Below are 27,718 nucleotides of genomic sequence, written 5' to 3'. Positions count from 1 at the left end.
AGGAGAAAATAATTTGAGAGAATAGCTCAAAAATGATGAATGAGCTACTGATCTTATAGCTCTTTATTTACTAATGTTTTATTTATATACAGTTACAACAATGATGAGAAAAAACTTAATTTGTCGAGCTACACTAACAGTTAACAACTAATTTACAACTAATTTATAACTAATTTCTAACTAGCTAACTGATTAACTAACTAATTAAGTTTACATCCTCTCCTCAAGTTGAATCTTTATGAAGATCATATAAGCCCAACTTGGAAACAAACTGTGAGAAGAGAGGAGCAGCAAGGGATTTTGTAAAGATGTCAGTGACCTGTAGTCGAGTTGAAACATACATAGGCATGATGAATCCTCGTGTGAATTTATCTATGGCTAAGTGACAATCAATTTCTAAATGCTTTGTGCGCTCATGGAAGACTAGATTTGCTGCAATGTGCAAAGTATCTTGATTGTCAAAGTAGAGTTGAATAGGAAGAGGAACAGAAATATGTAAATCGTGTAGGATGTAAGTGAGCCATTGTAACTCACAAACTGTAGCTGTCATGCTTTTGTATTCTACCTCTGCATAAGATCTAGACATAGTAGTTTGTTTTTTTATTTTCCATGAAAGTAAAGAAGTTCAAAGGAAAATGCAATAACCTGTAAATGATCGTCTTGTATCAAGGTAAAATGCCCAATCTGCATCACAGTATGCTTCCAATTTAAGGTCATTATTAGTAGAAAAGAAGAGGCCTTGAGAAGGACATCCTTTGAGATACTAGACTATATGAATTGCTGATTCCCAATGTGTCTTTTGTGGATTAGAAACAAACTAACTTAATTGTTGAACCGCATATGTAAGATCAGGTCTTATTAATCCAAGATACAATAATCTCTTCACTAATCTACGATACTGATCAGGATCTAGTAACGGAGAGTCCTGTGTAGCAGAGAATTTGTGTTCCTTAGGTAAAGGAGTTGGTGCAGGTTTTGTTCCTTGCAATCTTGCATCTTTAATGATATCTAATACATATTTATGCTGGTTAACATAGATGTCAATATTTGAGCGAGGAAGTTCTAAGCCTAAAAAATACTTTGTTTAGCCAAGATCCTTTATAGTAAATTGCTGATATAGGAATATCTTGACTTTATCTATTTTAGTAGCAAAAGAACCAGTGATTAAGACATCATCCACATGTACTATAAGTGTTAAGAAAAAGTTGGATGTAGACATGATAAACAAGCAGTGATCATGACTTGACCGTAGGAAACCATACTGATGTAGCTTAATAGTAAACTCATGATTCCATTAGCATGATGCTTGTTTTAGTCCATATAAAGACCGTTTCAATATGCAAACTTGTTTCCCAATGACTTTATCATAACCTTTTGGTGGTAATATGTAAACTTCTTCATCTAAGTAACCATGCAGAAAAGCATTGTTAATATCCAATTAATACAAAGGCCACTGTTTTGCTGCGACAACAATTAACAAAATTCCCACTGTGACTATTTTTGTAACAGGAGAGAAATTGTCAAAGTAATCCACCCCTTCCACTTGGTTATAACTGTAACACCCAAATGAAAATAAATATTTTATTTATTTATTTTTATTTTTATTTTTTTATATATTTATTTATTTAGATTTTTATTTAATTCAATTTAATTTAATTCAATGAAAATAAAAATAACAATAATGATAAAATTGGGTAAAAATATTAATTGAATTTAATTGAAATTGATTTTGGCAAAAAGGGGTGAAAATTTGGATTCTGGGGGTATTTTTTAAAATAAAATCAGAAATCGGAGGTCAAAACGTAATTTAAAAAAATTATGCCACGTCAGCAGCCCCGGCCAACCAGGACGCGCCGCGTGGCAAGGACACGCTGACTAGGGGACGGGCCACGTGGGCGATCCGCGTGCGCGCGATCGGACGGCCCAGATTCACACGCACGGACTGTCCAGATTCATGGGCACGGACGGCCCAGATTGCATCGCGATGAACGGCCCAGATTCAATCCCAATTAAATTACGATCGAACGGTCCAGATTCAATCTTGATGGACGGTTAAGATTAAAAGGCAAAGGGTATAAATACCCACACCCACACCTGACCAAAGAAACCCTAGCCGCCAATGCTCGCCGGAGAAGAAGAACCAGACACCGGAGGAGCTGGCCGCCGCCACCCGCCGCCGCACCGGGGAAGTTTCCGACTGTCGATTGAGGTAATTTTTCTCCCCCTTGCTCGTTTTTCGACGCTGAGTCCGCCTATGGCCAAACCGGAGCCAAACAACCGGCCAAACAGTCGAAAAACTCAGCCGAAACCCAACGGCGCCGCCGCGCCCCTCCTCGATTTTTTCCTCCGATGAGGCCCTTCCTAGCCTCCGTTTGATGCAAATTTTATACCACTGTGATCACCGTTATTTTCTCTACAGGTTGATCAGAGCCAAACATCAAAACGCGACTCATGCCGGAGGAGCCACCGCACCCGAGAGCATCGCCGCCGGTAAGTTTCAGTTTTTTGTGATTTTTCAGCCCCCCCAAGGGTCCTAGGGTTGTTCTATCGCAGGGACCGATGCAAGCGTGGCCGAATTCGGCCAAAAACGGTCGAAAACGGCCAACCCGAGGCGAATCGCCGTCGCCGGAGCACGGCGGAGCCGCTATGCTGGAATTGCGATTTTGGCCGAATGGGGCCCTGGGTCTAATTTGGGATTTTTTGGGACACGTGCAGGTATCAGTAGTGCGTTTCAGTTCTCTAAAAAAAATTCAGAAAAAATTAGGGACAGCCTGTAGGCGCACTGTAGAGCCGTATTCAGACCCCGAAACAAGTAAGGACCCCTCACCCTATTTCCTATCACAGTATTAAAGCTAAATAAATAATTAAACTGTACTGTGTGACTTTATAGATGTATAATTGATTAAGGTTGCCAATGGAGCCCGAGTCTGATACTGTGTTGGTCTATTATTATTTGATTTAATTTCCAATATTAAATGCAGCATGATGTTTGATGTAATTATATTATGGTCCCGTATGCATGAATCATGGTTTTCTTATTATGGTCGGTATTATGCTTAACCCGATACTGTTTTGTCTTGTTTGGTGTCCATTACTGGTTTACATGTTGTGTGTGTTTGGTTGATTGAAACTAAGAAAAATGTCAAAAAGGTTATGTGAATTGATAGTGGATATTGTGGACAGCCTGACTAGATATCCTGGGAGATGGTGGACGGACCGGGTCCGTAGGGAACCCTACCGGGAATGTGGTCTCTCATACCGGACGGGGTATAGAGACCTTATGTGTTTGGCGCCCATACCGGACGGGGTATGGGGACGGCCCGTTTTACCCTCATACCGGACGGGGTATTGAGGTTCATGGTTTTGGCGCCCATACCGGACGGGGTGTGGGGACGGCCCTGGAATCAGGTTATAAATGTTAAGGGTTCACGGGTAACGGGACCCCTATGGATCCCCATGGATACTAGTAGGCTGGTAAATGAGGAAAATATGTTGTGTAATGATTGAAATGCAAAGGTGTGGTAAGTATTATGTTATACAATTCATATGATTTCATGATGATGATAATGTTATTGCTTTCGTATGTTGTTCTATGGATCTCACCGAGGTAAGTGGACAGTAAAGAATTTTATTATTGATAAAAGAATTTGTTATAAATTATGCTCCATTGGTCTTTTTGTGTTTTCTACCCACCTTTATTTCCGTGGCGGTGAGATTGTGTGATGTTTTTACTGGGCTGGTGTAGCTCATTCCTTACTTAACTATTTCAGATCAAGAAGACGTTGTTCCCTAGCCCGTTCCGCAGGAAGACGGCGAAGGGGACGCCTAAAGACTCCGTAGTTATATTTATAGTTCTTATTTTCGAGTATCTCTTTTAATTAGTTTGTTCTTTTATATTTTAAGCACGTTTTTTGTTTTAGTGTAAGGGATGTTAATCAAAATTTTTATTACGCTTCCGCATTTGACATTTTTAATACAAATATTTCATTCTAAAATTTCCGGGGCCGTTACAATAACCTTTGGCTACCAACCTAACCTTATACTTGTTCACTGTGCCATCAGGATTCAATTTAATTTTATATACTCATTTACTGCCAATAACTTTTTTTCAAGGAGGCAAATCAGTTATTTCCCATGTCTCATTGTTCTTTATTACCTGTAATTCATTCTGCATAACACTAACCCGTTCTAGTTGAATTGTTGTTTGACTATAAGAACTTAGTTCATGTACAATTGACAAATTGTCTAGGAATTATGTATGTTCATAAAAAAATATGGGTGAATGAGTATAAGGGTAGGTGTTTAGAGTATACTATGATTTACAGGATCCTATAGGAAAAGTGTTGTCCATAGAAATTGTAATTGAATCAGAATGAACAATTGTGGACACAAAATCATTCAGCCAACTCAACTTATGTTTGGTTCTTGTGCTTCTTCTTTTTTGAGGAGCAGGTTATGATGTTATTGGATCAACAATGTCATTTATATTGGGTTCTGGTAAATCTTATGATAGAGCTGGAGTTGTATTTGGAATATGTGAAGAGATAGAATCAAGAACATCAAATGGAATAGATGGTGTATCAAGCGGTATCTATCGTAGAGAAACTGAATGGTCAGTAGTATGTTCATTTGTATATGGTAGCACGTTCTCATGAAATAAAACATCTCTTGATATAAAGACTTTATGGTTCTGTAAATCATATAAAATGTATGCTTTTTGGCTTGAACAATATCCAATGAAAACAGATTTGATAGCTCTTGTATCAAATTTTGGCTTATGTGGTGAAACATTTGTTGTAAAACAAAGACATTCAAAAACCTTCAAAAATTCGTAATTTAGTTATTTTGAAAACAAAACCTCATGTGGAGTCTTCGAAGACAACACTCGGGTAAGTTGTATATTTATTAAATATGTTGCAGTTAATACAATATAGTTCCAAAATCATTCCGGTAAACCTGAATGAAATAGCAAAACATGAGCTACTTGAAGCAAATGCTTGTGTTTTCGCTCCACAACTCCATTCTATTGTGGAATGTATACACATGTTTTCTGATGTAGAATTCCTAGTTGTGCAAGCAAATTTTAAGTCTCATTACTAGTGAATTCTACACCATTATCTGTTCTTATAATTTTGACAGCTTTCTAAAATTGATTTTTGATAATGAGAAACATGTTTTTCAAAACATTATAAGTTTGAGATTTGTATTTCATGAGAATGGTCCAAGTGCTTCTACTATAATCATCTACTACTATTAGAAAATAATATGCCCCTAAAATTGAATTTTCATGATAAGTGGCTCATATATCAATATGTAATAGATCAAACACTACTGTTGTATGAATAGAACTAATAGGAAAAGGAAGTTTATGTTGTTTGGAAGAATGACAGACATCACAAGGAAACATATATGAAAATTTGAGATCATTTATTTGATGAGTATATGTGAGTACAGAATTAGAAGGATGTCCTAATCTGTTATGCCATATTGCATTTCTAGATATAACAAATTTATTTATGGATACAACACTGTTTATGTAAGATTGGCTAGTGTATTGTTGGATAGTAGTTGAACTGAAGGACTTTTGGTTCAATACGTATAATCCAACAATTACTTGTCCAGTGGCCAGCACTCTTCTAGTCCAAAGGTCCTGTAAAACATAATGAGTTGAATAAAACTCAAATTTTATACATGCAGTTTCAGCAAGTTTGTTAACAAACAATAAATTGAAACGAAAGATAGGTACATGAAGGGCTTCTGTAAGAATTAAGCTATTTGATAATGGGACATTTCCAACATGATGAACCAATTTTATTGATCCATCTAGTAAATAAACTGGTGTAGGTTTTGTAATTGGTTATGGTTCAAGAAGTAAGGTAATTTCAGTGCACGTATGATTAGATGGACCTATGTCAACTATCCATGATCTAGGTTCTAGTAGTTCAAGAGAACTTAATGCATAGTTAAGTATAGTACCTACAAAATCATGGAAATGTACAAAGTTCACTAGGTTGTTATTTCCATTCCCTTCATTGGTCCCTTTTCCCTTCAAGAACCTCATTATCTCCTGCCATATAATATTTGCCATAACATTCTTCCAACCTCCTTTGTCTACTTCATCACCTTCTGTTTCTGTCGTTATAAAAGACTTTCCACGTCCATTATTAGTTTTCTATTCTCTTTGTTGTTGCAATTCCTTGTACCAATCCGGATAGCCTATCAACTTGAAACAAAAATCCTTAGTATGGCCATTGGCCTTACAGTGATCACATTGTTTTTCATATTTTTTTCCTTTATCAGTTCTTTTGGAACTATCTTTCTTCTTATTTCCTCTTATCTTTTCTTTGCTCAAGAATTACGATCTAGCTAACATTGTAGCATTCTCAACATTATCAACAAACATCACATGTACTTCTTTATGTTTCTCCACATGTAAGACCATTGAATAGGCCTTATTCACACTAGGCAGTGGTTTCATCACTAATACTTGATTCCTCACATTGTCAAATACATCATTAAGTCCCATTAAGAATTGCATAAACCTGCTAAAATCCTCAATTTCTACTAGTCTTAGCTGATCCACATTTACATCCACATTGACATACAAGAATAGGCACCAAATAGTTCAATTCATCCTAGAATTTCTTTTACTTTGTGAAGTAAGCAGCTACTGACATAATTCTTTGAGTAATGAAACTTATCTCTCAATGAATTTGATAGAGTTGTGGACCATTACACTCTCTAAATATTTCCTTTAAATCCTTCCAAAGCTTTCTTACAGATATCGTGTACAAGAAAGCTTCAACAATTTCTTTTAAAATTGTATTCAAGATCCACGAATCACCATACAATCCACTTTACGCCACTAATTAAATTCAGCAGGAAGATGTGATTTATGGTAACTTCCGTCAATAAAACCTAACTTTTCCTTTGCTCCTAGAGCTATCTTCATTGAATGGCTCCAGGTTAGAAAGTTGTTACCTGTCAATGGCGTCGATACTAACACCATGCTAGGATGATCAAATCGTTACAAGTAAAGAGGATCGTTGTAATTCATTAGAACCTGTGGTCAATTTCCTCTGCCATTAGTTCCTTGAGAATCAGTGTTGTTATCTTTCTCCATTAAAAAGGATGGATTCCAATCTTGAATCAGGTCCTTGATCTCAACTGGCTCTGGTGCCATCAACAATTTCAATCTAGGAGAAAATAATTTAAGAGAATAGCTCAAAAATGAAGAATGAGCTACTGATCTTATAGCTCTTCATTTACTAATGTTTCGTTTATATACAGTTACAACAGTGATGAGAAAAAAACTAATCTGCTGAGTTGTACTAATAGTTAACAACTAATTTCTAACTAGCTAGCTGATTAACTAACTAACTGACTAACTGATTAACTAACTACTTAAGTTTACACATTTGTAGAGTCCATAATATTTACCAAGCACATCAATCCATTACAACAATCACTAACCAAGTTCACAAGAGGGATATAAAGAGAGCTAATTATAAGTAATAAATTGATGATATGATTAAAACTCGAGAAATCAAATATATAATTAGATTGTTAAAAGTATATGATGTTAGATTTATGTATATGTAAATAATGTAATACATTTATGTATTAAAATAACTTTATTTTCAAATTTTCATGTATTACATTATTGAGAGTGAAAGAACACTAAAGAAGATGTTGCAGAGATGGTGAATGTTTGTCCCCCCTACATCTTCTCCACCTCGCAATGGGGATAAAGGATGTATGAATTTCTTGTCATAAAAAATATGTTGCCAAAGCATGCATGAATTTCTTGTCATAAAAAAAAATGTTGTCAAGTGCATCAACCAACATGACGAGAATACATCTTAAAAACAATCCAGAAAAAAGAAAACCACATACTTGAAATCCATAATGCAACTATTTGAAGTATAATCCAACAACAAACATTTCATTGGTACTTGAAAAAGTAAAGAGTTCCATAGTCTTGAACATCTCATTTTAAAAGAGTTATGAAAAGAAACAATATTAGATCTGTAAACTTGAACATTCGAAACTAGAAGTTTAAGTAGAGGTTTTGCGAACGCATGCTCCCCACTAACACAAATTATGACATAGGCTCTCCCACTTGCAGAGGCTTCCTGATCACTCATATACCTCATCCAGGTAAGTATACTTTTTAGTTGCTTCCATCTCTGTCTTTATTCATATAGTCCTTTCAAATCATAGCTCTCGTTTCTCTTCCTTATGCTATTCTTCTCATTTCTCATCCACGCCCTAATTATATCCAGCATTCATTTTTTCCCTTTTTCTTTTGGTCATTTAACGTTAAAACTACATTTTTTTCCTAAAAATTATTGGAAATTCTTTTTATCATTTTTTTATGAAAGTAAGAGTGTTTACTCCCACATTTGAAACCTTTTTATTGTTAAAGAACCTTTTGCCTACATTTTATTCATCATTTCATAAATTATTTGAATTATTTTATTTTCTCTTCATTCACACTTAATTTTTTAAAAAACGATATATTACTTTTCATTATCAATAAAAAGATACTTTGACAGAGAAAATGAGTTATTCTATTGCAATTATTCATTTTTATCCAAACTAATGATTTTTTTAGTTCACAAAGTGACTGCACAATGAGCGAAACACTCATATTAAATCTTGTAACTATTTTAAGACAAAACAAATAGAATAAAAATAAATTAGAGGATATTTTTAAATGCACATATAAGAAAAAATAACTACACATATATGTAAATCTATATTTGTGTACATATGTTTCATATAGATATGTATGTTATCTCCAAATAAGGTCTAAATATCAGTTTTGATTTCTTTTTATTTTTTATTTATATTAAAAATATCTCATAACCAAGAAAAATCTAAGCTATAAAGTCTAATTTTTCTCTATCTTTTGACATCTGAATTTCTAAATAAATAAAGTTATTAAAAAGAATCGTAATTAAAATATTTAACCCGTAATAATTTATATTTTAATTTATTTTATTTTATTAATTGAATTTACTTTGATGTTTCTAAAAATAGTATATAATTTTCATGCAATAAAAAATGTATTTTTCATATCTTAAAACAATATATTTCATAAATTTATAAATAAAATTAATTTTTAATGTTCTTGGTAAGAGAGAGTATCAGTCAATTTTGGTCGGTTCAGTCAAAAATGTAATACCCAGCTGGGCACAGTTGGGTATAAAAGAAAAAAATAATAATAATATATATAATTAATTATAAATTAAAAGACAATAAAGAAAAATAAAAAAAAAAGAATGTAGAGAGGAGGAGAATAAACCAAGCAGCAAATATGTATATATATAATGAAATAAAAGAGAAACAAGAAAGAAGAAAAAAGAAAAAGAGGAAAGCGCAAGGAGAAAAGACGCGACTGTGAGAGGAGGGAAGGGTCAAGTGGTGTCGATGGCCGAGAGAGAAGCATCGTGCAGTGTTGAGCGACACCGCAACGGAAAGAGAAGAAGAGAAAGAAGAATCATGGTCGGGTAGAGAGAGAGAGAGAGAGAGAGAGCGAGAGAGAAGAATAAAGGAAAAGAAAAAAGAAGAAGAAGAGAATAAGGAAAAGAAAGAAAGAAGAAGAAGAATAAGAAAAAAAAAACGAAAATAAAGGAAAAAGAAGATGAGGAGAGGGAAAGGCCACGGGGAAGAGGAAGGAAGAAGAAAATTGAAAAAAAAGAAGAAGAAGAGGAAAAAAAGGGGAAAAAAAGAAAAAAAAAAAGAAAGAAAAAAAGAAGGAAAAAAAAGAAAAGAGAAAGAAAAAAAAAAGAGAAAAAAATTAAGGAAGAAAACTGGAAGAGCGGCGACTAAATATGATATCGGTGCATTGCATGCGACAACTTGCGCTGATTTGATCATTAGCGCGTGACACATTCAGTGACACGTGTGTGATGGCGCATGATGACGTTGACGACCGGGACCTCGTGTCCCAAAGTAAAATTTGTTCTTAATTTCACATAATATAGTTTCTTAAATTATTCATAATTTAATATGTGTGTTTTCTATTATAATCAAGAAAAATTATCCAAACGATATTCAGATTTTCGATAGGACTGTAAATCGAGTTAGAAAGAATTCTCAAAGCTTTTCGATCACACAATCGGTAAGAATTATGTGTATTTCTTACGGAGACATAAATTATATGTTTATGTAAATGTGTATACGTATAATATATTATGTGTGAATATTTAAATATATGTATAATATAATATGAATATAATTAGTATGTCTAATTTGTATTTGTGTATATTTATATAGTGCAAATATATCTACGTTGTTACGCATGTGTATATATATAAAATAGAAAATAGATGAGATATGAATTGATAAGAACCGAGCTAATAAGAACAAATACGTGAATAATTATGTATATGGTATGTTGTGTGTAATTATATATGTGTGTTTAAGTATGAATATGTGCGTATATTTCGGTAGAGATTATGTGTGTATGAATATAAATATATATTTTACGTGCAACATGTAGTGAGGGTACATGTCCGTATTATAATATGTGTATGTGTATTAATATGTGTGTACACACGCTATGCGTGTAAAATGTATAATTAGTGTGTGTACGTATAGAATTTGGGCACACTGCACTTACTGTGTAATCTGGTGCAGATATACAACGCACTATACTTATTGTATGATCTGGTGTAGTTGCGTGAAGAATCTGAATATCTTGTGCTTGTTGTGTGATCTGGTACAAGATGATTCAGAAAGTGGTTTGAAATATATGGCTCTGATGTGCGTGATGATATCGTGTATTGTGTGTGTTTGTATTTAATTTTACATAGAAATTGAGGTCTTAGGTATGGAATAAATGAATTGAAAATAAGAGAGATTTGAAAAAAGTATAGCGTATAAAGACCCTGGATACCTACTTGTTTAGCCTGAATCGAGGAAGGGATGGTGCGTGTGTGGCTGAAATTCAATGGGTATGGTGAACCTGCACATGGATAGTGTTTGAAACCTAGTTCATACGTGGATAGGTATTTATGAGCGGAGCACCTAACAAATGTAATTGTTGTGGCCAATATGAGATTAAGTGTCATATCCATGCGATGTGGGGATTCTTTTTGCCTCTCTTCGATGGCGATATAAATGGTATTGCGCATGAAACTTGAAATGTGATATTTCGAGTATATTGTAATATTTTTAGTGTAAGTGTGATTTAAAATAAGAACAAGAATTAGGTTATAAGAGTGAAGATTAGAATATATTTCATGTGATGATTTGTTTTGCTGTGTATTTTGATTTGGATGCTTTGTTTAACATTTTCTTAATTATAAATATTATTATATTTTATATATTGCGTGAATGTATGTATGTAAGTCTCCATTATAAAATTTTTTTTCTTATTGAGCTCATGAAGCTCACCCAATTCACTCCCATCCAGGTCAAATGAGATGAGAAACAAGTTCAAGATCAATAAAAGATGGTGAAGAAAAACTTTACTAGCTTTTATTTTAATATTATAAATTAATTTTGATACCTCAATTATCTGTAAATGAATAATTATTATATCACAAATAATGTGTATTAAAGTGTAGTTTCATTGTATATTTATAATTTATTTATTCTATTAATTGGAAGTATTGTGCTAACGTCCATACCCACCGATATTGGGGGTTCGGGCTGTTATAAATGATATCATAGTACACGTTCTTTAGAACCAGCTCTTGTGACATGAGGCTTAAGAACTTTAAGAGGTCTATGATCAACAGAACTTAGGAGAATAATCCTTAAAATATACTTTTTACCTTCTCTGAAACATTTTTCAACATAGAAAATAGGAGAACAGTATCCCACAAACCTAATGATAGGAACCACATAAGTTACTTTATGGCAAATTTAGACTCCATAAATTAGGAGTTCAGCCTGAAGTTAACGGACGATGATACTTAATCAACCACCACCGTAGATTTCATATGTGTTAAAAAAAATCATCAAAGCCTTAACATTTTATTGACATTGACCCTATACAGTCAAATAACTGCAACAAAGCTCTTAGGAAAAAAACATCTAATTTCCTTTAAGATAAGAAACTAGTTCCTAAGGAGGGGAGAAATCTGCCAACTGAGAGAAAATTTTCTAGGAACGAGAAACACTTTTCCCATTGGGAACCGATGCCCCAATTGGGATAAGATTTTCCATCCAGGTGGAAATCCCTAAAATGGTACCAAAAATCCTTCAAATGAGAGATTTCTTAAATGAGAGCAATATTTCTTAAATAAGAGAAATCCCATAGGTGGAAAGAAAGTCCCTGAGTGAGAAAATTTTTCAATATGAAAAAATTCTCAAAATGAGATAAACTCTCAAATAAATATACTCCACCTAATAAATTCTAGGCCTGATAGGAGCCAAATGATGATTTAATTTTTTTAAGAATTCTTTTTGCATCCCTCTATGAAAACAAATGCCCTAATCATTCTAAAATTATTTTTCCAATTTCGTTTAAAGACTCCAATAGTAGTTCTGAATCTTAGGAAAACAAATAACAAAATTCTTAGAAAATAAATTGTCATTCTAGGAATTAAACTCATATAATGCTTAATTAGAATTTTCATTTCCAAAAGTTCTAGTACTCTTAGGAAAAAATTCCGTAGGTGAGGGGTACGATCGTAGGAGTTATCCGCACACCCAACTATTAGTAAATTTTCAATATGTTACTCATCAAAGTAACACAGCAGAATTGTGATGAACCACAATCACCACACCTAGGTGATTTTTCTCTTTAAACTAAAAAAAGTAAATTGATAGTGTGAGAAAATTGTGACTCGTATCTTAAGATCATACTTAAGAAGAGTCACATAATTCTTAGGAATTTGGAGTGTACTCGTGAGAATTAGAACTAAATGTAACTGCTTGCAGCAAAACTAACAATTAAATATGCTACTAAAAGAATTCCAAATCACCTCAAAAATAATCATCGATTTCATAACACTTTAAGCCCGTTTCAAATAATCATGCTTTAATTATTAGAAGTTAAAAAATTAATAAATTAAATTAGACACTTGAAACTTAATGATTGATATGGTCTTAGCGGAAATAATAATTCTCTAAGTATACTAATTGTTTTCAAGAAAATCTGAATAAAACACCATTCCATTTAAACTCGAAAATAGAGAAACATGCTTTAGAAATTAATCTGACGAAATGAAATTGAAAGAAATATGAACACGATTTCACCAAAGATGTTTCCACCCAATAAAGATATTGTAACCTCACTACTTAATTGGAACCGTTCCTAAATGACCTTCCTTATGAAATTAAATTCCAAAGAGAGAAAAAACAAAGTCCCTAAAGATGTATCGTGATAATAGAATCATTACTACAACAAAAATTGAAAAATTAACTCCTTTACACTAAGAAAAATATAAAAATAATTAGGCATCAAAGACATCCCATTAAACAAACATACTTTTACATATAAGAATTAGAAGAAAAAAAATGATATCACAACCTAAAACAATTTCGTTAAAGAATGTATTATAATCACTACACAAATGTCAATAGAATACATGAATGGTTGTTTCAAGTTCTCCTAAATAAAAATTTAAAAGATCAACTTTCTTAAGAGAGGAGATTCCCACCCGAAAGAAATCTCCCTAAGTGAAAGAGATTCCCCAATAAAGATAAGTATATTCTTAGTGAGAGAAAAATTCCTACCAACAAGAAACATTTTCCCAAGTAGAGAGATGTGATTTCAATTCCTTCGCGTTCAATTTGGAGGACCAAATTGTTTTAAGGGAAAAAATTTGTAATAAGCAGCTGGTGCCCAATTGTGTATAAAAGAAAAGAAAAATATAATAAAATATATATACAATTAATTATAAATTAAAAAATAAAGAAAAATAAAAAAAGAAAAATGTAGAGAGCAAGAGAACAAACCAAGCAGCAAATATGTATATGTATATATATGTAATGAAATATAAGAAAAAAAAAAAAAAAGAAAGAGGAAATAGCGAGGAGAGAGAGACGCGACTGTGAGAGGAGGGAAGGGTCGAGCGGCGTCGACTACCGAGAGAAAAGGGTTGAGCGGTGTTGTGCGACGCTGCAACCAAGGAAGAAGAAGAGAGAGAAGAACCATGGTCGGGTAGAGAGAGAGAGAGAGAAGAGGAAGAAAGGAAAAAAAAAAGGAAAAAGAAGAAGAGGAGAGGGAAAGGCCATTGGGAAGAGGAAGGAAGAAGAAAAGAAAAAAAAGGAAAAAAAGAAGAAAGAAAAGAAAGAACATAAAAAATAAGTTGAAACCTGAATTCTCCACATCTTTTTAAGTTTTTCTCTTAGGCAATTTATCAAGCACGTAATATGCATAAATTTTGTGTGTTTAAAATCCAACTCATTGTTGTAAAATCATCAACAACCTGATATATATGTTCAACTCATCTCACAAACAACAATCATTAACGCATGTAATGTGTATAAATCTGACGTCTAGAACCTTGTTTTTTTATTGTCTCTCTGTATTTGAAGGAATTTATATTACCAGGGAGGGGCCTTTTGTTTTAGAAATAAGAAGAATAGTACCAGGAAGAGAAACATGATCCCATATTGAATAAGAGAAAGGACTTTAATTGTCTCTTGCGCTTTCGTGGCCAGATCAGGGGCGTTCATCCTCGTTTGCATGTCTCCCGTCCGATCGTCTTCTCTGGTCCTCCGTGGCTCGATCAAAGCCGTTTTCTTGCACTCTATTCTGCGTGACTACGTGGCCCGATAGGTGGCCCCCTCTGATTGGTTCACCCTGACCCTTCACCTGCGAAGATGAAAAAACTCTTGAAAATTAATGTCAATCAAGGTGAGTCAGTTTAAATTTGGTGGTCAATTTGTCCCACCAGTTGGTTTGACTAGTCACAATCGGTTAATTTAGTTTTGAAGTTTTTTTGACTAAACCGACCGAGTCATACTAATGCTCTCTCCTCCTATCAAGAACATTAAAAAATTAATTTTATATGGTTCTAAGATATCAAGAATATTTTTTATTGCATAGAAATTATATATTATTTTTGGAAACAACAAAGTAAATTCAATTAAGAAAATAAATTAAATTAAATTAAGAAAAAAGTTGTTGCACTTAAGTACGTTAAAATTATATATTTTTTTAATAACTTTATTTATTCAAAAATTCAGATATCAAAAGAGATGAAAAGTACTTTTTTTTTTTTTTTTTTCATCAGAAATTCATAATACCAAATTTACCTCTAATTATAGACTTGCTATCCATATATACTAAATACAATCTGTATAATTACTTAAGAGTATTCATTGTGATATTTTAATATAATTATAGACTTGCTATACATATATAGTAAATACAATCTCAAAATATGAGAAAAGAGAGAATTTATTATAAAATTAAGAAAGCATAATCTATGGCAATTTTGTAAATTAACTAGAAATTTATTATAAAATTAAGAGTTAAAGGAAATTTATTATATTTTTCTTAATATAATTATTAACTTGCTATAACATATACGCTGAAATGCAATTTCAGTATATAAGAAACAAAATCCTTTTAGATATGGTAATCCTTTTGCAAATAATTTAGGTATCATATAGAGACAAATCTCAAATATTTCATTCCACATAAGATTATTACACATTCCTATTAAAGCTTGTCAAATATTTCATTCCACACTAAAATCTATCAACATGATTATATTACTATATGTTCTTATTACAGCTTGTCCATCTACACCTATATATATATATATATATATATATATAAACAATAAAACATTTGCAAAGTCCATAATATTTACCAAGCACATACATCAATCCATTACAACAATCACGGACACAGATCACTAAGAGGAATATGGAGGGAGCTAATTATAAGTTGAGGATATTGGTAGCTCTTTTGATTGTCGCAACATTATGTAAGCATTTTTATGATATTATATAAAATTACTAAGATATATATATAGAAATATATTTATGCACTAAAATAACTTTAATTTCAAATTTTCCCAGGTATTACAGTGTTGAGAGTTGAAGGACATCAAGGAGGATGCAGTTGCGGAGGTGGTGAATGTCATTGTCCCCCTGCATCTTCTACCATGGAATCCGGTCCACCTTGCAATGGGGATAAAGCATGCATGAATTTCTTGTGTCGTAAAAATTACGTTGCCAAGTGCATCAACCAGCGTTGCACTTGTATTCATTAAACGAGAGTTTGAAAATAAATAAATAAATAAATTGTTATTTTAATTTTATGCATCTTCAATATGATTAATAATTATTGAAATAAATAAATATTCACCAAAAGTTATTAAGAATTAATTGTTGCCATACATACCTACATATGACTCTCTTTTATGTTATCACCATAAAAGAATTTGGGGGATCTAACAAAAAAATGTAAAATTCATGAGCATGTAAGACACCAAACTATGGCACTAATATGGTATTGATGTGTGCGAAGAGTAAAAAACACAACTTGAGGGAAGAATACTAATGGCAAACTTTTAAAAGGCTCACAAGGACAAATTCAAGGAGCTTCTACAAGAGATGGTCACTTGAGTGGATCCCCTGTTTAACTACTTCATAACGGGTAGATGAGTTAAACTTAGAAGGTCGTGATGAATTCACTTTTGCTAATTAGTTCACTTGAGTGGATCCCCTGTTTGACTGCTTCATAACGGGTAGATGAGTTAAACTTAGAAAGTCGTGATGAATTCACTTTTGCTAATTAGTTCACTTGAGTGGATCCCCTGTTTGACTGCTTCATAACGGGTAAATGAGTTAAACTTAGAAGGTCGTGATGAATTCACTTTTGCTAATTAGTTAACATATATGTACCTTTTTATCTAATATGTTATATTTTCAAATTTATGCTCATCTCTTATTGTTTTCACGGGCGCAAACTCACCCAAATCAATCACATCCCTAAAAAAAATTAAAGTCGCAGAGAGGTGAGGGAGGGGATAAGAGGATAAGAATGTGCCTGTACACTCCCACACCGCCTAGAGAAACATAGTCATTTATAACATTTGTAAATCATTCTTAGAATGATATGTTGTGTTAAAATTTTACAGACGTGCAATGAGTTTAGATGAAATTGTTTTTTTAAAAAAAAAAAATTAAAAAAATACTGGGTACTCAGTCGTTCGTTTTAAGTGTCATACACTAACTAATTTTTAAAAGAATTTCTCTTTTAAAGAGTACGGAGGCAACTTGCAAAATAAGAGATTTAAGCCAAATTTCCTAGTAAAAGGTTTAAAGCAGGCAAATTGCAAAATAAAATACTTAAGCCGAATGCTAAGGAAAATATTTAAGCCAATTAGAAATAAATTATTGGAGTTGTTAATGAAATAAAAGATTTAAGCAAGGGTTCTCTTTTGAAATAGTCCCTTACTAATTTATGGAGAGACAAATTACAGAATAAAATATTTAAGCCAAATCCCAATTAAAAGATTTAAATTGATAAAGAAATAAATTATCTTTCTCATACCATTCTTTATTGGTTTGCAATTAAAGTTTACAAATTAATTCTTTATTTTGTATCTAAAAGGTGGGAGATTGTTGGAACCAAAAGAAATATAAATGAATTTTTAGAACTAACAAAAAGTAATATATTTCTGAACCTTTAGTTAAAATTAATTAATATTTATTTTTATCAATTTAATATCTAATGCGTGAATTATCAAATTACATTATATATATATATATATAATTTTTTTTTTTTACCAGGGAGAGTCAACAACAATAGTTTACTGAGTGGGATTCACAAGTATTGCATTGCGCTATCACAATGGCCAGACTCATCCCACTATTTTGTTGTTTAAATTACTCACTCTAATTTCAGTTTAAAAATTTATAGATTAGATGTTCATGCATGAAAAAAATGATTCTAAACATCGAAAATTAATTTAATAAGTTTAAATCTTTTTGTGGTTACTTTATGGAGTGGAAATTCGTCATTGTAGAATCAGAGTCAGATAGAAATTGATCATCCTAGAATTGAAAGCAACATGCATGACTGGCATCATACATGTAAAATTGGGATGGACGTAATATTTTTAATTTACAAATAAATTATGAAATTCGAAAGTTAGCAATTTAATTTCATAAATCCTACTTTCAATTCAAAACTTTAGACTCTCGTTTTTAGTTTAATGAACTAAATAGAAAAATATTGTTAATATTAAAAGTCAATTAAATGACTAATTGAAGTTCAAATATTGTGATTGTTCATTCCATCACTACAGTATTGATGTTTTTAAATATTCATCTGAGAGGTATATCTATAGATAACTTTGAGTCGGGGGGGCTGTGCTAACTTTCAAAGAATGTATAGAGAACTTGAGTAGGGGGGCCTGCGCGAATAGGGGCTCTCTCAACTTGGGGAGACGTTAAGCCGACCATCCCTTCCAAATGCAAAGTAAGTCACGAGCTTAGAACATGAATCCTCCCGATCGTTTATTAACCCATCCAGGTCAAATCACCCTCTCTTTTCCTCGATGTGGGATCATATCTCTTTTCCTTTATTGTTCTTCTCATTTCTAATCCATGCATATTATTAGATAATTTGTTCTATGAAAGACATTTCTCATATATATGCATATTAGATGTTTTAAAACAATAGATTTCACAATTTCACAAATGAAATTAATTTTTAATTTCAGAGATTTTGTTTAGTTCATCAAGCAGATAATTTTGACTTGTTTCATAAAGTATCCATTCTCTGGGAAGGTAATCCATAGTTACTTGTATTGTTCAATAGTTCATGTATTTCTTTAACTTTTAAAATATGAAAAATAATTACTTATTTGAATGGTAGTGCATCTCATTTCCACAATCCACACAAATAAAGCTTGAATATTATTTCTTTCTCCATTTTCCTCTACAGCAATGCTAAACAATTAAAAACAATCTGAAGTCTTTACGTTTTACTTTGTACTATAAAGGGATGAAGATACCAAACATTAAAATGAGGCCTACATGTTTTGGCTAACAAACTTGTTTGATGGGTTTAAAACCTTTTGTGAAACAAGATTCAAAAATATTAAATATTTAATTGAATGTCCAATTAAAGTTTAAAATATTTTGTGGTTGTTCCAATCAAGTAAAAATTCATATAGAACTAAAAATATAAGTATAACTAAATTTTTTATTTAAAACAGTTTAGATTTACTACAGTACGACTAAAATTTACTGAACCCAAATACAGATAAAATAATATTATGAATTCTTTTAAAGAATAATAGATATGCATGCATGACTTCAAATGGGAGGATAAGAATGCTGACATATACAATCCCGTACAGTCTAGAGATAAAAACTCCAGATATAGCATTTATATATTTATTCTTAAAATACAATTTTATAAAATTTTACAGTCGTGCAATAAGCACAGAGCGAACTATTCTTTCGCCTTTTATTAAAGAATATCGTGTGCTCGTTGCTTTAAACGACATATATTAATTTTTAGAGAGATTTCTCTTTCAAAGAGTATAGCCCCTTATCAAATCTAATTTTAACATTTATTGAGGCAAATTACAAAGTAAAAAACTTAAGTCAATTAGTAAGTAAAAATATTTTTTGAAGAGGTTTCTCTTTTAAAGAGTAAAACCCCTTATTAAAACTAATTTCAGGATTTATTGAGGCAAATTGTAAAATAAAAGACAAGTAAAAGATTTTAAAGAGTACAACTTCTTATCATATCTATTCTAAAATTTATGGAGTCAAATTACAAAAATCAAATTTATTTCAAAATTTATGGAATCAAATTACAAAATAAGACTTAAGCCAATCACTAAATAGATGAAAGTCAATTACTGAAATTGTTTTTAAATTTTTTATTTAAAATGTTTTAAAATAATTTATTAGAAAAATTATTAAAAGTTTCTTATTAGAAAACTTTTTATGAAGAGGTAGAAAAGGGATTTGGAATGGTAAGATGAACATCGTGGTATGTCTTCCATAAAAAGAAAAAAAAAATAGTTTGAATTGGTTGTTTAATGTGATTTCATTCAAAAAAAGATCAATTTAGAAAATGCAACTCTTTAAAATGAAGTACAAAATGCAAAATATATTCATTTGAATTTCTGTTAAACTCACCACAAGCACCGATACTTGAATATCTCGAATATTATTATGTAAAAACAGAGTTCCAAAGATAAAATTTCAGAACATTTGATTTAAAAACACTCTTAGGAACTCTTAAGTACAAAATGCAAAATACATTAATTTGAATTTCTGTTAAACTCACTACAAGCACCGATACTTGAATATCTCGAACATTATAATGTAAAAACAGAATTCCAAAAATAAAATTTCAGAACACTTGATTTAAAAACACTCTTAGAAACTTGTAAAAAAACATCAAAAGATTTTAAAATTAGAAGTTTAAGTAGGGACTGCGCGAACATCTAAACATTTCAAAATTAAAAATTTAAGTGGGGACTGCACAAACGCAAACCCCCGCTAGCACAAATTATGACATAGGCTCTCCCGCGCTTGGGGAGACCTTAAGCTAAGCACCCTTTCCAAGTGCAATGAAGATCACTTGCTTAGGCCATAAGTCTTCGTGATCACTCATTGACCCAGTCCAGGTATGTATGTTCTCCCGTTGCTCCCTTCTCTTTGTTTATTCATAAACTCCTTTCTAATCACCTTCGCTTTTCTTCAATGTGGGATCGTGTTTCTCTTTCTTATGCCATTCTTCTCGTTTCTCGACGCATTCATTTTTTAATTCTTCTTTTGGTCATTTAACTTTCAAAACTAGAACAAAAAATAATAATATTAGCATAATTCCAAATGAAATATGACATGTTTAATTTAATTTGGAATTACCTGTTTTTATTGGTAGTTGCAGAACAGGAAGGAAGATGGGCTTCACGGGTTCATCTAGCGGCAAGAAGGAATGACATGTTTTCATTGGTAAGAAAGAACGAGGTTGTAGCGCCCGGACCGAGGAGGGGAAAAAAAAAAAAAAAAAACCACGTCGGCAGCCACGTCAGCAGGCCCGGTCAGCAATCCCGGCCAACCGGGACCTGCCACGTGGCAAAACCACGTCGTTCCAAAAAGGGCCACGTTGGCGATCCGCGTGGGCGCGATCGGACGGCCCAGATCGAACGTGCGATCGGACGGCCCAGATTTAAACGCACGGACTGCCCAGATTTAATCAAAAACGGACAGCCCAGATTAAAACAAAATGGACGGCTGAGATCAAAAGGCAAGGGGTTATAAATAGAACCCCCACACCAGGCCACAAACCCTAGCCGCCTGTCACTCGCCGGAGAAGACGAACCAGAAGCCGGCCGCCGCCACCCGCCGCCGCACCGGAGGAACTTCCGACCGCCGATCGAGGTAAATTTCGTACCTCCGACTCGTTTTTCCACGCTGATTCCTCCTGTGGCCAAATCGGAGCCAAAATCCCGGCCAAACAGCCAGAATGCACGGCCGAAGCCCAGCGGCACCGCCGCGCCCTTCTCGGTTTTTGCCTCCGATGAGGCCCTTCCCGGCCTCCGTTTGATGCAATTTTTATATCACCGTGATCACCACTCTTTTCACTACAGGTTGACCGGAGCCGAATCACCAAAACACGAACCTCGCCGGAGAGCCGCCGCACCCGAGAGCGCCGCCGCCGGTAAGCTCCGTTTTTCCGTGATTTTTTGGCCCCCCGAGGGCCCTAGGGTTGTTTTCTCGCAGGGACCGATGCGAGTGTGGCAGAATTCGACCGGAAACGGCCGAAAACAGCCAACCCGAGGCGAATCGCCGCCGCCAGCGGCGGCGCCGTCACCGGAGCACGGCGGAGCCGCCGTGCCGGAGTTGCGATTTGGGCCGAAAGGGGCCCTGGGCCTAATTTGGGATTTTTTGGAACACTTGCAGGTACCAGTAGTGTGTTTCAGTTCCCCGAGGAAAATTCAGGGAAAATTAGGGACAGCCTGCAAGCGCACTGTGAAGCCGTGTTCGGACCCTGAAACGAGTAAGGACCCCTCACCTTATTTCCTATCACGATTTTAAAGTTCAATAAATGATAAAACGATATTTTAATCAACGAATGTGTGAAATTGCTTAGGGTCGCTAATAGAGCCCGAGTTTAGTGTGTTTGTCGGTTAATTGTTATTTGGCCTGTTTTACAGTTTTAAACGTAGCATGAGGTTCGATGTTTTCATTTTATAGTTTCGTGTGCATGTTTTACTGTTTTATTGATTATGGATTAAATGACCGGGATATTGATGCTGTATGTTGTCTGCTTAGCATAAATTATCGTTTTGCTTGCTTGTATGTGGATTAATGATGCTGACTGAGGAAAAAGAGAACGAACAATTATGTAAATGGATAATGGTATAATGTGATCAGTCTGACTAGATATCCTGAGAGATGGTGGACGGACTGGGTCCGTAGGGAACCTTACCTGGATTGTGGTCTCCCATACCGGACGGGGTATGGAGATCTTATGTGTTTTGGCGCCCATACCGGACGGGGTATGGGACGGCCCGTTTCACCCTCATACCGGACGGGGTAATGAGGTCTATGGTTTGGCGCCCATACCGGACGGGGTATGGGGACGGCCCTGGAATTTGATTTCAAGTATTAAGGATTTACGGGTAGCGGGACCCCTATGGATCCCCATGGATACTAGTGGGCTGGTGAATTAGGAAAATATGTTGTGTAACGATTGAATTACGAAAAGTGTGATAGGTATTATGTTATACAGTTCATATATATGTTTCCATGATGATAATGATGTTATTACTTTCGTATATTGTTTTATGAATTTCACCGAGGTAAGTAAATGGTAAAGGTTTTATTTATCGATAAAAGGATTTGTTGTAAATTATGCTCCATTGGTCGTTTTGTGTTTTCTACCCACCTTTACCTCCGTGACGGTGAGATATCGTGATGTCTTTACTGGGCTAGTGTAGCTCATTCCTTATTTAATCATTTCAGATCAAGAGGACATCGTTCCCGAGCCGATTCCGCAGGAGGACGACGAAGGGGACGCTTAAAGACTCCATAGTCACATTCGTAGTTTTTACTTTCAAGTTTCTCCTTTAGGTAGTTTAATCTTTTATATTTTGTGAGCACGTTTCGGTTTCAGTGTAAGGGATGTTATTCAAATTTTGACCTCGCTTCCGCATTTGATATTTTTGAATATAAAATTCTATTTTAAATTTCCGGGGCTGTTACAAGGTGTACCAGGGACCCGAGTGGCCGAACGGGGAAGAAGGTGGGAGAGTTGGTGGACGCCGGCTGGGGTTCCAGAAGGAAAAAGATAGGTTTTGAGTATTTAACAAATTTATGTAAGGACAATTCTGAAATACCATAATGTAAATTTTTACGTTCAACAACACAAATTGTTACAAAATATGCTTTAATAATGTATTCTTGTGTTTGGTGTGGCTAAAAAATTTAAAGAATGCAAAAATTTATTCAATATAAATTTAAACATAAAAGTACAAGATTATCAAAATAACAGTTAAAATCGGTTATAATTTGAATTGAGAATCTCATATTAATAAAATTCTTAATTTAAGAACTTTTTATTATTATAAATAGTCATTCTTTATGTGATAAATAATACAATATTATGAATAACTACGTATGATTTGAATTGGGCATCCGTTTTTCAATCGTGAAAAGAGTGCCCAATTTTCAGTAGTAGAATCAGAATCCATCAGTTTCCATCTGAAATTAACAAAAAAAAAATCATATGTAACTAATAAATATATATATACACACAGGTAGATTATTTGATTGAAGTAATTAAAAAGAGTGCACTAACTCATATGTGGTGATTAAACGATGGAGAAATACGAGCATAATAGCTTTAGCCATGTTCAATCCAAGGCATGTTCTCCCTCCCATTCCAAATGCCAAGAAGCTGTACGGTTTAGATTCATCCTGCATATACATATAAACATATAATTAGCAGATTTCCACTAATTCATTTAACATTAATATTATTTTTCAACAAACAAATTAAAATTCTTACATCAAATCTTGAAGGATTGAATTTCTCAGCTTCATTATACACCGAAGAATCAAGGTGTATTGATCTCGCATCAACATTTACAGTCCACCCTCTTCTTATCTTATATCCTACATATATATACACACACAAATATATAAACATAAACCAATTATATATATATATATATATATATATATATATAATGTAAAGCATACAGGTTAAAGAACAAACCTTCAATCTCACAATCTTGGAGAACCAATCTTGGAAACCATGGAACCACAGATGCCATTCTTAGGGATTCTTTCACTACCTATTAATTTACCTTTATTAATTAATTACAAATTTAAAAACAATTAATTTCTTTACTTTATTAGAAAATTCCTTAATTACAAAATACATACATACATACATATATATATATATATAACTCACCTTAGAGGCAAAGGGCATCTCGTTAAGATCCTCTAGGCTGAGAAATGATTTTTTTGAAGTTCTTTCCCAGACATGAAGCTGTTCAGCCTGCAATATCAATTATCATTCCACAAGTTCCATAGTCTGCTAATTAACTAATTTCTACTTAACCATTAAATACAAATTTTACATAGTACTCTGCAAAGCTAAAGTATGTCAATTATGAAAAGATGAAAGTTTTTCAATTTTTTCTTTTTTAAAAAAAGCCGTTTAAAATTTTACTTGATTTATAAACTTAATTTGAAATTACGAAACAAATTGTTAATTTTAATTTAAATACTATGGGAAATACAATATACAGAGATAATAAAAATGCGAATTTATAACGATCCGAGAACCCTAACTAATTCGGGATCGGTAATTAAAGCATGCACCAAAATTTCATATATTAATATAACAAATAATTAATTTTAATTTAAATAATAGAAGAAATGTAGTATAGGGGGCAATAAAAATGCGATCGAGCAATTAATAGTCCTCCTTCTACCTTATTATTGAAGGTATTAGATTGTTTGTAGTTCAATTTTATTTTCTACAATTTGATTTTACTTATCGAATAATAAATTTCATTTTTTATATTTTAATTACTACTTTTAATACTGAAGGGAATTTTAATTTGTGAGAAACCTAGTTTTATTGTCACCTAATTAGAGACTAACGTATATATTTAACTTTATTCATTTTATTAAAATATATATATATATAATTTGCATGGCATTCATAAATCGTTAATAATTACTTACTCTAAGTATTTCTAGAGCTTTTTGGTTTTCACTAAGATACTTGACCATCCATGTGAGAGCACTTGCCGTGGTATCTTGACCTGCATTCAAAATTAATTATTTCAAAATGGATAATGATTTTTAGTTAATAATTGGGAGGATTTATAATCAGACCTGCAATAATCATGGTCAATATATTGTCTTTAATCTCAGCATCTCTTAGTTTTAGGGTATGACGAGAAGAGGATATTGCATCGTTCTCCATTAGAAGCTGTTGAAGAAAATCGTCATGGCTACCCATGGAACTTCTTCTTTCAACAATCAACTTGTCCAATGTCTGCATGATTTTTTCTCTTGCCTGCAGATTCAATCAGATTATTATAAAATTTCACAACATAGAATTAATATGGCACTGGATATGTGCTTTTATTATTTTATAAGATATTATAATTAATTTAATCCGTAAAATATAAATATTTAGAATTTTATAACTGTTAACTCACTGTTCGTATATTTAAATTTTATTAAGAGAGATTTGATTTATTTTAAACTAGTATATATCAAAAAAATTAATGTCCTTTATTATTTTAAATTATGTGCAAAGTTTATTTAATAAAATAATACAGTAGTCAAGATTCATGTGAGTCGTATCATATTATTAACTAGTTGATTATCATCAATTATTTTAAAGTTAAAAGTTCTATATTAATACACGTTGCTATGTATTTTGATTTTATAGTATAAAAATTGTAATCAATTTTGATATTTCTTAAAATGAAACTGAACTTTTAGTGCGAAAACCGTTAACCGTTAATGGCGGTACTAAAGTTATTTTTGGAATTTTGTTCTCCTATATAATTGATATATATATATATATATATATATTGCTTTTGAAAATAAATTATTCAAAACTTGATGAGATCTAATTATATCATAAATTAGGGTTTGAGAAAGAAGTATACATGTAATCTCTATAAATGTTTATATAGTGAAATTATTATGTATTACCATGTCATTTATTCTTCTTGTTCACTAATTTTTTTTTTGATTACTTACCCACTCAAGCAACAATAAATTTATCGAAATTGAATGAGTCTTATTTAAAAGTATTAAATTGATGAATATATTTTAAATAAATAGATACCTGGAGACCTCGGTAGAATCTAGTCCCAGGAAACTTGAGAGGGAATCCCAACATGGCTTTGCAAACATGTGTCACCTGCTCTAGTAATGCATCCACTTCTTTTTCATTTTCTAAGTCTATCAACATCTTACACATTGCTTTGAACGTAATCTAAAATTAATACCAAAAAAATATTAATTTTATAGATTACATGTAACAACAAAAATTATTTTTTTTAGTTCAATAATTAGAATATTCTCGATTAATTTTGTGTATTGAATTAAATCTCTTTCTCTTGTTAAAAGAAACTCATAAGAAAATTTGATATCATCAAAAGAAATATCTTAAGTCATCCATGTTAGAATAAATAATTCATGAGAAAAATATTTTGGCCTCACCCCCAAAAGAGTCAAACCCCTATACTTTGTCTATATATTATTTGCTTGCAATCAAGAGAGTTTTGAGTTAAAATAGAGTTAATGAAGCTTCTTAGAAATTACCTTAAGAGTTTCTTCAAGTACAACCACCGTGCCTGCACGTTCCCAATTTCGAAGCGAGTGGACAATAAGTGGATCCAAATACTGAATCAAGGAAACAATAGAATTTGTGGATAATAAGTTAAGGAGGCGAGCACGTAGCTTTTTATGGTGGTGGTGAGAGGCGCACAAGAGGCTTTCATCGCCAACCAACTTAGCTATTGACCTTATGTATCTCTTGGTAAATAATCCCGTCTCATTGTTTAAAATTACTTTTGCTGATTTTGTGCTTGAAATAAACACTTGAGTCTCCCCAAATATGTTGGTCTTGAAGCACTTCCCATATCTATACGTATAATATTTTATTTAACATCATAAAATTCGAGAAAGCAACTACAACAGAGTATTTAAAGTTTTCACATAATTACAATTAAATTATTAACTTAATTTATATTTTAAACAAGCATAATAATTCGATATGATAAATTGCTAAAATTACTTGACTTTTTTTTCTAACGATAACATACAAGAAGTTCATTTGAAAATATTAAATCTTAAAAAAAATTAAAAAACAATTGATTTATTACTTTTAACTAATAACCGTGATTATAACTACGAAATACACATGTATATATAGACCTGAGACGGCGAGCTTGTACGAACTGGTAGAAGCCTTCACCACCTCTAATTGCAGCCATGAACTGAAGAGTTTCTCCGATCAACGGCAACCCCAGACTTCCTGGAGGAATCCCCTTCGTTGAATGCCGCCGCGGCCGCCTCCATAATTGAATTACCAGTAATGTTAAGCCACCAACTAGAAACAAACAAAGCCAATTAGGAAACCGAATGGCATGCATTTTCTTGTGGTGTGGTAATCATATGGGTTTAATATTTATAATCATCACTCGATGCTTGCAACATACATATATGTAAAATATAATATAATCGGTATTTAGTGAGAGACACGTGTACGGCC

At 32.9% G+C, this 27,718-nt stretch overlaps 1 protein-coding gene and 2 non-coding genes across 4 annotated transcripts; 1 reads left to right on the top strand and 2 right to left on the bottom strand.

The window, feature by feature from the left end:
- Nucleotides 1-19,365: 19,365 nt before the first annotated feature.
- LOC148269187 (U5 spliceosomal RNA) lies at nucleotides 19,366-19,481 on the top strand. Its single transcript, XR_015815936.1, has one exon. It is a non-coding gene; the product is annotated as a U5 spliceosomal RNA (small nuclear RNA).
- A 945-nt stretch (nucleotides 19,482-20,426) lies between these two features.
- On the bottom strand, nucleotides 20,427-20,590 carry LOC148269186 (U1 spliceosomal RNA). Its single transcript, XR_015815863.1, has one exon. It is a non-coding gene; the product is annotated as a U1 spliceosomal RNA (small nuclear RNA).
- A 2,901-nt stretch (nucleotides 20,591-23,491) lies between these two features.
- On the bottom strand, nucleotides 23,492-27,644 carry CYP722A1 (cytochrome P450, family 722, subfamily A, polypeptide 1). Of its 2 annotated transcripts, XM_088218866.1 has the most exons (10): nucleotides 27,382-27,642; nucleotides 26,767-27,088; nucleotides 26,288-26,437; nucleotides 25,318-25,501; nucleotides 25,165-25,244; nucleotides 24,383-24,469; nucleotides 24,182-24,260; nucleotides 23,972-24,078; nucleotides 23,762-23,880; nucleotides 23,492-23,664 (listed from the first exon to the last, which is right to left on the bottom strand). In XM_088218866.1, the coding sequence occupies exons 1-10, from the start codon at nucleotides 27,597-27,599 to the stop codon at nucleotides 23,565-23,567; spliced, it is 1,446 nt and encodes a 481-aa protein (XP_088074992.1). In that variant the 5' UTR covers nucleotides 27,600-27,642; the 3' UTR covers nucleotides 23,492-23,564. The 2 variants fall into 2 exon arrangements, with proteins under 2 accessions (XP_088074992.1, XP_088074995.1); XM_088218869.1 differs by lacking the exon at nucleotides 26,288-26,437 and having other exon boundaries at nucleotides 27,382-27,644.
- Between the last annotated feature and the right edge of the window lie 74 nt (nucleotides 27,645-27,718).

This window comes from Carica papaya, chromosome 1 (assembly GCF_054855325.1).
Source record: "Carica papaya isolate Zhongbai chromosome 1, ASM5485532v1, whole genome shotgun sequence".
NCBI classification, from domain to species: domain Eukaryota; kingdom Viridiplantae; phylum Streptophyta; class Magnoliopsida; order Brassicales; family Caricaceae; genus Carica; species Carica papaya.
The sequence above is the reverse complement of the archived record's forward strand: the minus strand, read 5'-3'. Positions and strand labels throughout refer to the sequence as shown.